The sequence below is a fragment of the Malus sylvestris genome, chromosome 5 (assembly GCF_916048215.2).
Source record: "Malus sylvestris chromosome 5, drMalSylv7.2, whole genome shotgun sequence".
NCBI lineage: Eukaryota > Viridiplantae > Streptophyta > Magnoliopsida > Rosales > Rosaceae > Malus > Malus sylvestris.
In genome coordinates, this window is record NC_062264.1 from 24234538 (window position 1) to 24249354 (window position 14817).

At 37.8% G+C, this 14817-nt stretch overlaps 3 protein-coding genes across 40 annotated transcripts in view; 1 reads left to right on the forward strand and 2 right to left on the reverse strand.

The window, feature by feature from the left end:
* LOC126621688 (disease resistance-like protein DSC1) overlaps nucleotides 1-14817 on the reverse strand; it is a 65199-nt gene that overhangs the window by 23574 nt on the left and 26808 nt on the right. Inside the window, exons 1-3 of one of the 17 annotated variants that reach the window (XM_050290239.1) lie at nucleotides 14431-14593; nucleotides 14210-14253; nucleotides 13473-13978 (exon numbers count right to left, since the gene is read on the reverse strand). In XM_050290239.1, the coding sequence (XP_050146196.1) occupies nucleotides 13473-13969 (497 nt within the window). In that variant the 5' untranslated portion in view covers nucleotides 13970-13978; nucleotides 14210-14253; nucleotides 14431-14593. Of the gene's footprint in view, nucleotides 1-13029; nucleotides 13356-13472; nucleotides 14009-14197; nucleotides 14310-14430; nucleotides 14594-14817 lie in introns of those variants that run through there. The other 16 variants (XM_050290223.1, XM_050290236.1, XM_050290226.1 and 13 more) reach the window with 16 other exon arrangements.
* LOC126621711 (cycloartenol synthase-like) overlaps nucleotides 1-14817 on the forward strand; it is a 99624-nt gene that overhangs the window by 19033 nt on the left and 65774 nt on the right. Inside the window, exons 6-7 of one of the 22 annotated variants that reach the window (XR_007623155.1) lie at nucleotides 1002-1067; nucleotides 2012-2407. The exons of 19 other annotated variants lie outside the window; for them this stretch is intronic. The gene's annotated coding sequence lies outside the window, so the exon portion shown is untranslated. Of the gene's footprint in view, nucleotides 1-788; nucleotides 853-1001; nucleotides 1068-2011; nucleotides 2408-14817 lie in introns of those variants that run through there. 2 more of the 22 variants (XR_007623141.1, XR_007623152.1) reach the window with 2 other exon arrangements.
* Nucleotides 7686-14817, reverse strand: part of LOC126621690 (disease resistance protein RUN1-like) — a 76537-nt gene continuing 69405 nt past the window's right edge. Inside the window, exons 6-9 of the mRNA XM_050290245.1 lie at nucleotides 11766-11886; nucleotides 11101-11610; nucleotides 10871-10983; nucleotides 7686-8036 (exon numbers count right to left, since the gene is read on the reverse strand). Coding sequence (XP_050146202.1) covers nucleotides 8018-8036; nucleotides 10871-10983; nucleotides 11101-11610; nucleotides 11766-11886 — 763 coding nt within the window. The 3' untranslated portion in view covers nucleotides 7686-8017. The remainder of the gene's footprint in view (nucleotides 8037-10870; nucleotides 10984-11100; nucleotides 11611-11765; nucleotides 11887-14817) is intronic.

The following is a 14817-nucleotide window of genomic DNA, read 5'->3' on the forward strand; positions in this document are numbered from 1 at the left end:
GGCGTTCTAGGATTCATATAGCCGACCCCACTTAGTGGGAAAAGGCTTTGTTGTTGTTGTTGTTGTTGTTGGTGCTTAAATTTCCAAGAAGACGACGAGCTCCATTTTCTTTTAAATGTTAATTTTGTAATGTGGGTTTGTGTTTGCTCAGTTTTTGTGGTGAGAAGGAATAAATTGGTGAAACGTAGAGTGGTCTTTTTGCAGAAAGGTATGACCTCTGAATTGGCAGGTAGAAACTCAACCTTTTGTTATATGTAAATGTTGGTTTCGTGCTGCAAATATGATAGGTACATTGGTGTGTAAAATTGAAAACCCAGTAACATATGGTATAGGAAATTCAAACGAATTTGTAAAGAATTTCTTTTATTGTTTTCTGTTGTTTTCCACTATAAAATGAAACTCCTTTATATCCATGGTTCATCACTTGGAACAATTCCCAGTTTTTACATATATTGTCTAACTCTCTAACAAACTCCACAACAGCTTTTGGCTCAGAAATGTTCACAGTTGTCTTCATCCGAAACGAGTCAATTAACTGTATACCATCACCTTCAATCATTGAGAACTTCAACATGTGCTTCAAATCTAGATCAAAGCTAGATTAACCTCTCATATGGTACGTAAATTCAATTTGCAAAGAAAGCAATCAATCCTTCTTCTTTTGGTTTTTTTTTTATTTTTTATTTTTACAATAATACTAGAACAAGAATAACAGGTTTAATCCTGTGAATGTCATTAAAATTTTATCTCCGATATAAACAGGTTTCTGCCAATTGTTATTTTTGAAGGTTATGACAATTTATGCCATCATCCGGTGTTACTAGTGGAGAAGATTGCTGATCAAAATAATAGGTACCCTGCAGTTTTCTTTGAAGTATCTTATTAAATTTATGTGAAAACTGCAAAAATTACTCAATTTCTTTAGCAATTATAAAAATCGTACTTCTTTAACATTCTTATTTATTTGTACTGACAGCTTCTATTTTTTCAAATCATAACAGAGAAGCATGTACATCATCACAAACAAAACAAAAAAATTGTGAAGCGACAGTCAATAAAATTTTCAGGTACTAATTATTATGTGTATAAATACAATTGTAAATAATACACCTAATATGAATGCACATGCTTTTTATGTTTTTTAAACCTGCAGCAAATTGCGGGCACTATTACTAGTATATACTAGGGCTGGGCACGGGCCGGGCCGGGCCCAAATTCGAAGGAACTGGACCTACCCGTTTTAAAATGTAACGGGCCGGGCCGAGTCGGGTAGAGAGATTTTAAGTTTGAGAACCAGACCTAACCCGGTCCGTTTCAAACAGGCCAGTTCGGGACGGGTCCACGGGTCCAATTACTTTTTTTTTTTTTTTTTTTTTTTGGGTCTGACATTGGACTCCTTTTTTTATTACCAACAACTCACATATTTACATTTACAAGAGAGGCCCATACAAACACAACAACAAAAGTATTGACCTGATAACAAAACCAAGCCCAATAGAAAAAACCCTAACAACTTGCATCCTCCACCGCTGCTGCATATGAAAGAGTAGCGCTTTTCCAATCGGCACTCCACCTTGTAAGACTGAGTCTTGTTCTACAATCGAAAACTAAATTCAGAAGACAAAGCTTGAGCAATCAAATTTACAATACAAACAAAAAATGACAAAGCTTGAACAAATAAACAAATCTCAACCAAAATCAAATTGTCGGTCATACAAATCTCAACCAAACTCTAAATTACTGAAAGATTAGCAGATTACTGAAAGCTCAAGCTTGCCAACTTCATCTTCATATGCAGCTTACTGAAAGATTCAAAATTTATGCAACTTCATCCAATTTCCCCACCAACCCAGAAAATAAAAAATTCGAATACTCCCCATAACCTAGAAATTTCAAAAATCCTAATTCAAAAGTCCTAAATCCCTGAACTAAAAAACCCAGATAATTCAAAAACCCTAATCTAGAAATTACCTTAATTTGAGAGAAGATGACATGATATTTCGAATCGCAGGATGATGGTGCTGTTTTCGACGGCGGTGATGGGTGGTCACATTTGGGAGAAGTGTCAGGAGACGATGGCGATGGTGGTGTTCACAAGAGGACTCGACTCGAGTGGGAGATGGGACTGAGAATCGAGAGGGAGGACTCTGGGAAAGAGAGATCAAGAGGGAAGGACGAAGGAGAGGGGACTGAGAATCGAGATGGAGGATTCTAGGAGAGAGAGATCGAGAGGGACGAATCTGGGAAAGAGAGATCGAGATGGAGGACTCGGGGAGGGCTCGGGAGTATTCGAGAAAGATGTGATGTGTGCGAGACTTGAGTGTGTGTGTGTGTGTGAGAGATTTGAGTGCGCGTGTGTGTGTGTGTGATACGGTTCGGGCCGGAGGCCCGTCACTTTGGAAAATTGGAACCGGCCCGCCCCTTTGTTTACTTGGACCCGCCCCGCCCCGTCCCGTTTTGTACATAAAATATTATGGAACCGCCCCGTACCCGTCCCGAACCGCCAATACCCACCCCTACCCGCGTGCCCAGGGCCCGTTTGCCCAGCCCTAGTATATACTAAAGACGAATAGGAAAAGCACTGTTCCAACATACAGTGAAGTGGCGAAATTACCCCTTTACTGAGCAATCTTCTTTTCCTCACTTGCACAATGAATTGACCAGTTTGCCCATCTTTGATACGTGTTGCCCAATGAATATGTGGCTCTCTCCTCATTCCTCCTCCGCCTCTTTCTTACTGCACTGCTTCCTCTGCAGTTTGAACCGAGTCCTTTTTGCTTCACTTCTAACCGAAACCAAAAACTGCTCAACCAAATCATTCTCTCTCGCTCATCACTTCTCTCTCTCACGCTCGCAATCATTGCAAAAAAACTCAAACCAAGAAATCCATTTCCACAATTTCTCTTAGTCACCGCTTCTCTCGCTCACCGCTTCATCGTCAACAAATCCCAACCGCAGCCCCACTTCAAACCCATATGGATGGAAAACCCATCAAGAAATCTTGGTCGTCGGCCTACACCCGGACTGCAACGTCGTCATGACTCACCCCAGCATCAGCAAATTTCAACATGTATATAAAAAGTGATTCTTTTCAACATATTTGTATAAATTCGTTCATGCACATGAAATTTTATGTTTGATTAGTGTATGTTTTCGTAATTAGATCATATCAAGCTCCATTCATGCCCACTTCTATTCCTAGGAGCCCGTCTTCTGTCAATGGCGACAACGGAGGCTAAGCCTGAAGCCAAACCAAAACCAAAAGAAATTGAAGAGAGTTCTAAAACTCTTCTCAAATGCAAGGTACTTAAAACTTGAAAAAAAAAATTATGAGCACCAATAACAAAAGATTATGACTTTCACATGTTTATAACATCTTCTAATTCTGTCCTAAAATTGAAATTATGAATCCTTAAAAACAATCCACAGGGAAGACATCTTCCCAATATGCTTCGCCACAGGCAGTTGTATTGAAGCTGGAAGATGGGACGGGTCTTCTCTTCCCCTCACAATCTGAAAATGCCTCTCTTAGTTGAATAAAGAGTGAACGCTGCCAATCTTTTGGTAACTATGAACTTACATAAATTTAGCTTTCATGCATCTCTATCCCCAACCAATGGCGTAACCAGAAATTATTCGGTGGGTGGGCTAAGCTAAAATTATTAGTCCGAAATCAAATTTTTAATCCTATCTTGTCTACATAAAGTTATATAATAGTAAAAACTTGAATGTAGTAATTTGAAGCAAGAATTTTATGCTATGTTTTCTAGGTTTCTAGCCTTCAAAGCTTTCAAGTGAATAAAATAAGGAACCATTTGTAGTATGAAAGTTTTAATTTATTACTATTAAATATAATATTGGTTAAAGTGATGAGTTTATTTAACATCTATTAGCTCTTATTATTCTTAAAAACAACCTTGCTAATAAAAAAAATTGCATTTCTTAAGTGAAATATGACAATTAAAAATCATAAACTAACCCAAAAACTAATATTTTTAAGCTTGAAGAACCAAGTTCTCCCATGCTATAGCCTAGGGGAGCCTTGTACTTGGCTCCGCCCTTGCCCCCAACCCCACCCGCGTCCCCCACCCCAAAACCAGAAACCCAGAACACACCACCCAACCCGCGACCCTCCCTCCCCAGATCCCTATTCCTGCAACCAGTTCGTCTTCTCCCAGCACCCGCACTCACCTCCCTCCCCCTTCTCCTTCCCCTTCTCCTTTCTCCATGTTCATCTTCTTCCCCCGAAACCCCTTCCTGCAACCCCAAAAAAAAAAAAAAAACCCATTCGTCTTCCCCTCGCACCCGCACCCATCCTCGCACCCGATTCCACCTCACGAACCCGGCAATGGTGGTGTAGACACGATTTGGGTTTTTTTTTTTTTTTTTTCCTTCCCTTTCTTTTTTGGGTTGCAGGGGGAAGAAGATGAAGATGGGGGAGAAGAGAGGAGGAGGGGGATATGGGTTTGGGGGTTGCGGGGAGAAGAGAGGAAGATGAGGGAAGGTTTCAGTTTTTTTTTTTTTTTTTTTTTCTCTGGATTGCAGGGAAGAAGATGAAGATGGGGATATGGGTTTGGGGATTCAGGGAGAAGAGAGGGGGATGAGGGAAGGTTTCATTTTTTTTTTTTTTTTTTTTTTTTTTTAAAGAAGATTTAGGTTTTTTTTTTTTTTAAATTAATGTTTTTTTTTTTTGCAACGTGGCATACATTTGGTAGCTATGTGGCAGCCACGTCAGCACTTAACGGATTAATGGATGAAAAATGTAACGAATGTATTATTTTGAAATAAAATGGTACGTGAGGTATAAAAGTGAAATGTTTTAAAGATGTATGAGTTTGTGTAAGACCTCAAACCTGAGGGGTTACTGTGTAATTTACCCAAATATTTAAAGCACTCGCAACAACGTGCAGGGCACTTTTGCTAGTGATTATTATGAAACGAATTATTATTGGAGAAGATAAGATAAGGCTACATGATTTTTGGAGTTTTTTTAATATTAATTTGTGAATTAAATGATAAATTAAGTAAATGAAATATTAAAAATTAATAAAAGAATGTTTGATCAAAAGTCTAAAAGCCATAACAATTAATATTATGGTTTACTGATATTTCTTTGCTAAACCCATGATATCGATGGTTAAAAAAAAAAAAAGCCAAAAACTATAGATGTTTGATCTAAAAAATTCAAAATTGAACCACCTATATCAAAACGCTTCTTATAAATTACTTGGAGAGCCAAAGCGTTACAACAACAAAGACTAATACTAGGAATCCCTCGGCCACAAACATAATAAAAGATATGGTAAATTACATAGTAGCCCATCAGGTTTAAGGTCTATTACAACCCCGTACAACATATTTAAAACATTTCACTTTCATACCTCACGTACTATTTTATTTCAAAATAATGTCTTCGTTACATTTTCCATCCATTGATCCGTTAAGCGCTGACGTGGCAGTTATATTTGTGCCACGTGGCTGCCAAATGTGTGCCACGTGGCAAAAATAATAAATTTTAATTTTTTAAAAAAAAAGCTAAATCTTCTAAAAATAAAAAAAAGTTGAAACCTTATCCCCCCCCCTCTTCCTCCTATCTTCTCCCCACAACCCAGAAACCTCTCCTCTCTTCTCCCCCATCTTCATCTTCTTCCCCCTGCAACCCAGAGAAAAAAAAAAAAAAAAACCCTTCAGTTCGTCTTCCCTATCCCTCATCCTCCTCCTCCTGTCTTCTCCCCCATCTTTATCTTCTTCCCCCTGCAACCCAGAAAAAAAAAAAAAAAAAAAACCCAGATCCCATCATCGCCCGGTTCGTGAGGTGGAAGGAATGGGGGTGTATAGAGGAGGGAGGAGGGTGGGTGCAGAGGAAGGGATGTGGGTTTCTGGGTGAGGTGGGTCGCGGGAGGGTTCTGCGGGTGAGGGAGCGTCCCAAGGGGGGTTTTGCGAGTTAGGGGGGTCGCCGGAGGGGGGTTCTTGCGTGAGGGAGGGTCGTTGGGGGGTGGTTTTTCTGGGTGAGGTGGGTCGCCCAGGGGGGATGGATTTCTTTCTGGGCTTCTGGTTTGGGGGGTTCATGGGGGTGGGTGATTTCTATCAGCTTTTGGTTTTTTTTTTTTTTTTTTAAAGAAGATTTTGGGTTATTTTTTTTTTAAATTTATTTTGCCACGTGGCACACATTTGGCAGCTACGTGGCACAAATGTGACAGCCACGTCAGCATTTAACGGATTAATGGATGAAAAATGTAACGGATGTACTATATTGAAATAAAATAGTAGTTGAGGTATGAAAGTGAAATGTTTTGAAGTTGTTGTATGTGATTGTAATAGACCTCAAACCTGAAGGGTTACTATGTAATTTACCCTAAAAGATAAGAATACAAACAATAAGAAGAGCTCAAATTCTTTTTTCATTTCTCACCTGTTTTTTTTTTTTGCTACTCCAACGTGTAGTTCCTCCCCCACTTGATGGTCTCGACATCTGGAGCATACAGCAGGCTGATCCCACACTTTTCAACCATTAATTCGTAATAGCGAGGGAGAACAACAGATAGAGCAAAACCCAAAAAATCTGCACGATACCAATATCGAGGAAGCTTGATAGTTATCGAAGATCCTTCATTTTGATGGCAGAATCAATTTGGAATTTCATTTCATGCGCATGCGGTGCTAACTAACGTCCGAGCAGAGACGGAACTACCTAAAGTCCGACAACAGGTAGTGGGGGTAAATGAAGTCATTTCCTGAAACATCGATGCATGGGAATCAAATAAATTATTCAACATGTGAAAAAATGGCATAAAGGAGATATGAAAGTGTGTGCTAGTGCGTGCGTGGGTGAGAGAGAGAGAGAGGGAGAGAGAGACCATGACAGTTTCTTCTTCCTTATGTTGCTGAGTTTTCAATGGCCCAATTGCCGCTAGCATAATTCTTAACTGTGTCAGCCATTATATTAGTCCTTGCATTTTCATCCAAGTTTCGGCAATCAGCAAAGTTAAAACACCCTCGAAACAATTCATATTTATCCCAAGCTTGTGTGAAATTTCTTGAACTTGAAACTGTCTTCAGTGAAGTGCAGCCACTTGCTTCAAGATAACATAGCACTGGGAGCTCTGGTAATTTTAGACTACTGCACTCTCCCAGATTCAGACATCTAAGCTTGTCAAGATCTTTAAAATAAGAAGGAATTCGAACCAATCTTTTACAGCCATAAAGCGCTATATGCTCAATTTTTTTACTGCGAGCGAGGGCCGATGGCGATTAATGCAAAAGGTCAATACATTTTGTGTATTTTTTAAACTGAATTATAAATTAATGTAAGTCGTGCGTGGCACGCATGATGGAAAAAAAGATTGTATGTATCTGTTAAGCATAACTCAAACAAAACAATTAGAATAGGTACTAGCAAAAATTGCCCGCGTGATGTTGCGGGTTTCAAATGCAACCAGTTCTTGCAATCAGTAAATATGGTTGTGAAGTTGTCAATAGTAAAAAAAAAAACATGTTGGCCATGATAGTCAAATTTTATTAGTTTACTCCAAATGACTTCAACTTCTCCAAAAGGTTTGCTTCTAGACCCTTACATATCACTCAATACTTTTGTTAATTGACCCTAAACTCTTAGTAAAAAAATTAGGCAACTCTAATTAACAATTGCTAATCAAACTGCAAAACAACATAGTGAGCTTCAACTGTGTTCAAACATCTGAATCAATAGATTCAAGGGTCTTGATATGCATTATTATTCAAACATCTGAATCAATAGATTCAAGGGCCTTGATATGCATTATTAACCAAAGGCATCAATTACATTTTAATAAAAATTTCCCTAATGGACCGCAATGCAGATACAATTTGAAAGATCAAATTCAAACATTGAAGCACTCAAGCACTCAAGCAATTTAGATAATGCCCGAAAGATGAAATTCACACACTAAAACCACTCTGTAACAAATTCACATGAGTCGCAGTAGGAACTTACCAACCAAAACTTTACCACAGCCAAACGCTAGGTCCTTTCCATTAGTTAAGTAGATTTTACGTAGCTGCATTAACATTGAAATAAGGGAAATAAATCAGTAATCTTAATTTTTTTAAGGAACTCAAAAATATTTCCCAACTTGCTTGTTTTCCTTGCATTAAAAATTATAAGCACTGAGGGGAATGGATATGTCCCAACAAATAATGCGAAAATCAATAATAAAGATTTTTAAATAAATTTTGTGGTTAATGTGTATAGCAAGTGCATTAGAAAATCAAACCTTGAATATAATACAGCAAACATGGCTTTGCAAGTAGCCCACTTCAAGCACGATGGAACTCTGATAAAGAGTCAATATTCAATAAGTTTATCTCACAATTATTTGATTTAAACCGATTCTTTTCATATGGTTCATCACATAAGGAGTTTCTAAGTAATCCAAGCAATTAAGCTACTGGCAGGATTTGGAGATAAATCTCGAAACGGTATGCAATTCAATGACAACATAAAGGGCTTAAATGGAAGTAGTGGTACTGGTGATATTAGGATACAATCAGAAAAGCATTGAAATGCTTAGCTTTTAGTTTAACACGCTTTTCTTCTTTAGAGAAGAGAGGCAGGGGAAAGCAATAGGAACAGTCTGATAGGTTCTAAGTTTTATACATACATACATATACATACACACACACCAATATTCATTGACAATAAAGTATTACATGCAACTCAAAAACTAAAAATAAGAGAGAGACTTGGTGGAAAACCCGAAATCCCTTACCCTAAAAAATTATGCACAATTAGATCATCAAGCTTCATGTCATATTGTTTTTCGTTTAAGAAAACCGTCTTCCAGTTCAAGTAATACCAATTTAAGTTTAAATACCTTAAATATTCAGAATACATAATTTGAAAATAGAAAAAAACATAAACATAAACATATCTTGAGAGTGATGGCAATAGTATTATATCAGCCAAATAACCTTGCAAAGAAAAAAAATTCCACAAAATTTCCCAAAATCAAAAATTAGAAAACTCAAATTTGATAACATAATACAAATTTGTATCTGTTAGAGTAGACTCCATTTAAATTAGAATAATTAGATTTAGGATAAATACCCAAACAGTTCTACTTGATTTGGTCCTTGCTGCAAAAATGCAGGCATGGTGTTATGCACATTAGACTTTTTCTTGTCGGTCTAGCAACGACCACTAACACAGCAGGCACAATTAAAAGGTCCACCACTTCTCCAACAAAAAACCTACTTTACACAAATTTTTTGAATTATAATCAAAATAATTAGATTAAATGCAAAATTAAAACTCATATCGGAAAATGAAATTGAAATTAACCGAAACCCTAATTGAATTGAAGCCCTTGTTAAAAAAAGCTTCACTGATATTGAAATTAAACAAAACCCACCCTGATTTTGAAACCTCAGACTCAGAGTCTCATACCTTAAATTTGAGCATCGAACCTGAGAGACAAAGCCATGAAGATTGGTAATAACGGCAAGAAACAGTTCGCCGGAATTCCAGCACCCAAAAACTTGGCTGCTTGATACTTGAAATCGAGTTTTTGGTTCGAGGGTTTAGATTAAGTGTGAGAGATTGTGGAATTAAATTTGTTGGTTTGAGGGCTTGAGGGGTTTTACGGTGCGCCTGTGAGCGAGAGAGAAAGGAAGCAAGGGTTAATGGTAGTGAAAAGGTAAATAGAATAGAGAGATGAGGAGAGGAGAGAAGAGAAGACCGCAGAGAGAGAAATGGAAACGGAAGGAAAAGTCGGGAAGAAAATTTGAGCGGGGCCTTCGACGATGATCGATGCGTGGCCAAGAAAGAAAGAAGCAGAAGCCGAGAGAAAACATCGAGAAAAAGAAACAAAAACAGAGGGTAAAACTATGAGTGACCCGTGGCAAAAAAAGGGCAAAATCGAAATTTTACTGTACCAAGCAAACAACAAAACGTGGGAGTGAGAAGAAACAAAGGGCATTTATGTCCTTTCACTGTTCAAAAACAGTGAAAAACAGTGCCAGCCGAACTAAGAATTAGTATCTGTATAATATATGTATTTAAAATTTGTAAGTGGTAACTAGTGCACGTGATTAAAGAAAGACCTTTTAATTTTCAAAAATAAAATTAAAAAAAATAAAAAATAAACAAAACAAAAGTCAATAAAAATATTAGTTTTCTCTTCAAGTTTAATACCACTTGCTGATATCTTTAAAAGAACAAAACACTAATTAACTTGATCCTAATATTGAAAATATTTTGTGATCTTAAACAAATTACGCCTAACTTACAAACCAACACAAGAGTGTTCAAAATTACTTGGACAGCCAAAGCGTTACAACAGCAAAGACTAAAACAAGGAATCCCTTGGCCACAAGGCTCACAAACAGCTCATGATGAGAATACAAACAATAAGAAGAGCTCAAATTCTTTATTTTTCATTTCTACTTTTTTTTTTTTTAGCTACTTCAGCTTGTACATCCTCCCAACTTGATGGTCTCAACATCTTGGGCATACAGCAGGCAGATCCCACACTTTGTCACCATTCTCCGAATGGCCCCTTCTTCAATAAAACGATCTTTCACAAGGTAGAACTCAAAACAGGCTTCAGTAACAAGTTTGTAAAAAGAAGTGGAGCGATTTAAATTTGCTCCCTCCCCAAGTGCAAACGCACTATACCACACAAATATGAATTCGGACGGCGAATAATAACGCTTCCCCACTCTTTCAGTGAAAGGAACAAAGGAAGGATAAATGATTTCATGACTTTCGCCACTATTAGTTTTGAAATTGCACTTGCATACAATCTTCATGAAACGCAACCAAAGATAAAAACGTACGGCATTGTCAGTGACAACAAGAGAGAAAGCAAAACCCAAAAAATCTGTACCATACCAATCTGGAGGAAGCTTGATAGTTATCGAAGATCCCTTATTTTGATGGCAGAACCAATGTGGAATTTGATTTCCCACGCATGTAGTGCTAACTAAAGTCTCATCAGAGATTTCCTGTAACATCGATGCATGGACATCAAATAAATTATTCAACACGTGAAAAAATGGCATGAGGGAGATATGAAAGTGTGCGTGTGTGCGTGCGTGCATGTGTGAGGGAGAGAGAGAGACCGTGTTTTGGTGATCAGCAAAAGGAAAATGCCCTCGAAACAATTCATACTTATCCCAAGCTTGTGTGAGTGAATTTCTTGAACTTGAAACTGTCACTGGCGCAGTTGCCACTCGCATAATTCTCAACCGTGTGTCGGCCATTATATTGGTCCTTGCATTTTCATCCAAGTTTTTGCACCCAACAAAATGAAAACGCCCTCGAAACAATTCATATTTATCCCAAGCTTGTGTGAGTGAATTTCTTGAACTGGAAACTGTCTTCAGTGAAGTGCAGCCAGTTGCTTCAAGACAACGTAGCACTGGGAGCTCTGGTAAAAATTCTAGACTTGTGCACCATCCCAGATTCAGACACCTAAGCTTGTCAAGATCTTTAAAATAGGAAGGAATTCGAACCAATTTTGTACAGCCGTAAAGATCTATATGCTCAATTTTTGGACTGCGAGAGAGATCTGGAACTTCAGTCAGATGCTTGCAAAAACGTAGTTCAATCACTTTTAAGTTCCCAAGATTCTGTAACATATTAAAGAGAAATGGAAAGAAGAACATTATTGACTTCGGCCAACTAGATTTCCAGAGGCACCATAGTTTATACAAAGAACAAAAGTAAGCACATACACTTGTATTAAAAAAATTTGAAAAACAGAAGAGGAAGCATATACATATACCTGGTTTTTACTCCAAAGTTTTTCCCCAGCAAAGCTGTCGGGCAATCGAAGCTCAACAAGATTTTTTGGAGAAAAATTTGTTGGAAGAGATTTCAACGGGTATTCCTGCCAGTAAAGATACCTGAGAGAATTGGGAAGAGACTGAAGACCTTGAGAAAGGTCCATAATGTTGTTGTATTTCCGAAATTTTCGACCAAACTTAAAGTAATCCTCGTACAAGACTCTTCGACGAGGATCATAAATCATCAACAATCTTAAATTAGACATCTTCTTGAAGGGTGATCCACATAAGTCCAACCGTGTAATGTTAGACGTGTCAAAGGATATGCATTGAACTGTTGAAGTTCCCTGGAAATCAAGAGAAAATAGTATAATGAGAATAAATGTACAACAAAGATTACTAAAAACTACTTTTGTTGACATAAGCTTATACAAAATGAGTTTCTGCTGTCCCCTGTCGTAGAAAGTTCATGATTTTTTATTCTTACCGTATCATTCTCCAGTACTTGATAGACATCATCAGCTGCCCACAACCTATTACGTTTTCCTGGCTCGTCCCTGCATTGTTCACGAACAATTGTCCGGCCCATTTCTTGCAGCAAATCATGCATCTCTAAGTAATTCGTCTCTGAAATTGATATGAGAGACTTGTCAATGAGAATTTGGATTCCGGTCACGAAGAAACCCCGACTATCTAATATTCTTTTGGCAGTATAAACATCTGCCCCTTTCAGGAAGCATGCAATGTCAAGAAAGCATTCCTTCTCATTTTCTTCTAATCCATCATAACTAAGTCTCAACACATTCTGAATTTTTTCGCTAGGAAATTTTTTCAATCTGTTCAATTCTTCATCCCAGTCTTCTTCTGTATCGCAGTGATGGAATAAGGCACCCAAAGTTTTAAGAGCCAATGGAATGCCTTGAATATAATCCATCACCTTTCTTGAAAACTCTGTATAAACTGTCGTGGGAGACTTATTTTTCAGAGCATGCAAACGAAAGAGCTGAAGAGCGCCATCATGTTTCAATCCCTTGACCTCGTAAATTTTGTCATCACCAATCTTTTCATTGAGTAAGCTCCGATCTCGAGTTGTTATAATGATTCTACTTCCGACACCAAACTTAAGATCATCTCCAACTAGAAGTTCTAATTGCCTTGAATCATTCATGTCGTCAAGAACAATGAGTACCTTTGTACGACAGAGTCTCTCTTTAAGAAGCTCAGATCCTATAGATGGAGTGTCAATATTTGTATTTTCATCACCTAAAATCTTAGAGAGAAGTTTATTTCGTAAGTTATATATTCCGTCTTTTCCTTTGGAATTTTCTCTAACATTTTTAAGAAAACAACAAGCTTCAAACTTGGAAGAGAGTCGGTGATATACAACATCAGCAAGGGTGGTCTTGCCAATACCACCCATGCCCCAAATACCTACAATGCAAACATCCGATGAATCAAGGCATAGTAACGATTCAATTTGCTCAACTTTGGTTTCAATTTCAACCAGGCCCTTTAAATTACTTGAGCTTTTGCAATCCAATTTGTTCAATATAACTTGGACAAGTTTCTCAATGGAATCGGCCTCTGTCCTGGAAAATATAAATAATCACGAAGGAAAAATAGTTACCAAGTCCTGCATTAATGAATCTTGTTTGAAACAAATGGTCACAAGTAAAAAATTCTGCAAGAGGTGCAAAGTTAGTTACCCTGCTTTGTTTGAATTGTCGTAACCAGATAGGTTGGCAGCTTTCTCCAAAGCATCCCTCCACTTAAGCACCTTGTCCATACATTCCTTGAAACGTTCTTCAAGCTTGGCAAATGCATCTGCATAACTCCCCTGTTGTTTTCGTACATCCTGTGGACTGATGTCGTAAAAAACGGGTATAACAAACTGTCCATCCCTTTCCTTGCATCCTAGTATATGCACGAGTTCATCCAGACACCATGTGGAAGAAGCGTAGTTTTTTGAGAAAATGATCACCGAAAGCGTTGATTTCTCAATAGCTTCCAGAAGGGCGGGTCCGATTTCATCCCCTCTCTCAAGTTTGTAATCTATGTAGGTGTCAAGTTTCTTTCGAAGTAAAGCAGCATGAAGGTGGCTGGTGAAAGTGTTGCGGGTGTCCTCACCTCTGAAACTAAGAAACACATCATACTTTCTTGAAGGTGACGAGATAGCAGCAGCAGAGGAAGAGGAAGAAGCCATACTAATAACCTGCAAACCCCACTATTTATATTTCACAACCTGCAATCCAACCATATATATTTTTCATAACCTGCAAATCCATCCGGATCTATTTCATGACATTTACACACATATGTATATTCATAAGGGGTCCGTTTAACTGTGACAAAATATGAAATTATTTATTTAATTAAGCCAAAATCCCCTATATACAACTGACATACATCTCAATTAGTTTAGAACATTTACCCTTGAACGCACCTGAGGTCACTGAATTCGAATCTCCTTCCCCAACATAATCACTTCTATCAACAAAAAAAACAAAATCAACTTTTCTATCTGGGTGGGCTTCAAAAACATTCTGAAGGACCAAAAAGTCACCACAAATTAACAGTCGCTTCACAATATAATAAGAAATGTAAGAGAAGACTATAATTATATGGTAATTAATTCTCCAAGTGTAATTAAGTCGGTGAGAGTACCTCTGAATCGAGAAAGAAATTGATTAGGAAATATTAAGATCTAGAGAGATCGAATATGAAAGACTGGTCAAGTTGAAGCTTTTCCAGAACCCTGACGAAAATAATCCAGCGCAAGAGAGAAATATAGAAAGAAACAAGTTGGAAGAGAGATCATGTTGTTTCTAACCACTTGTGTGGGTTGTTGACTTACGCAGGTGTTGGACAAGTCTGACCATGCATACGAATTTTTCTTCTTTTTTTTTTTTGGTAAAATCCTTTCCGTAGAAAAGGAACAAAATTTTATTCCAGCATTAATTTACAACAAAGGCCCATTCATTAATTTACAAACCAAGGGCCCATATACACATAAACAAAATAAACAGAGGCCACCCAAGCTAACCTAAAAGA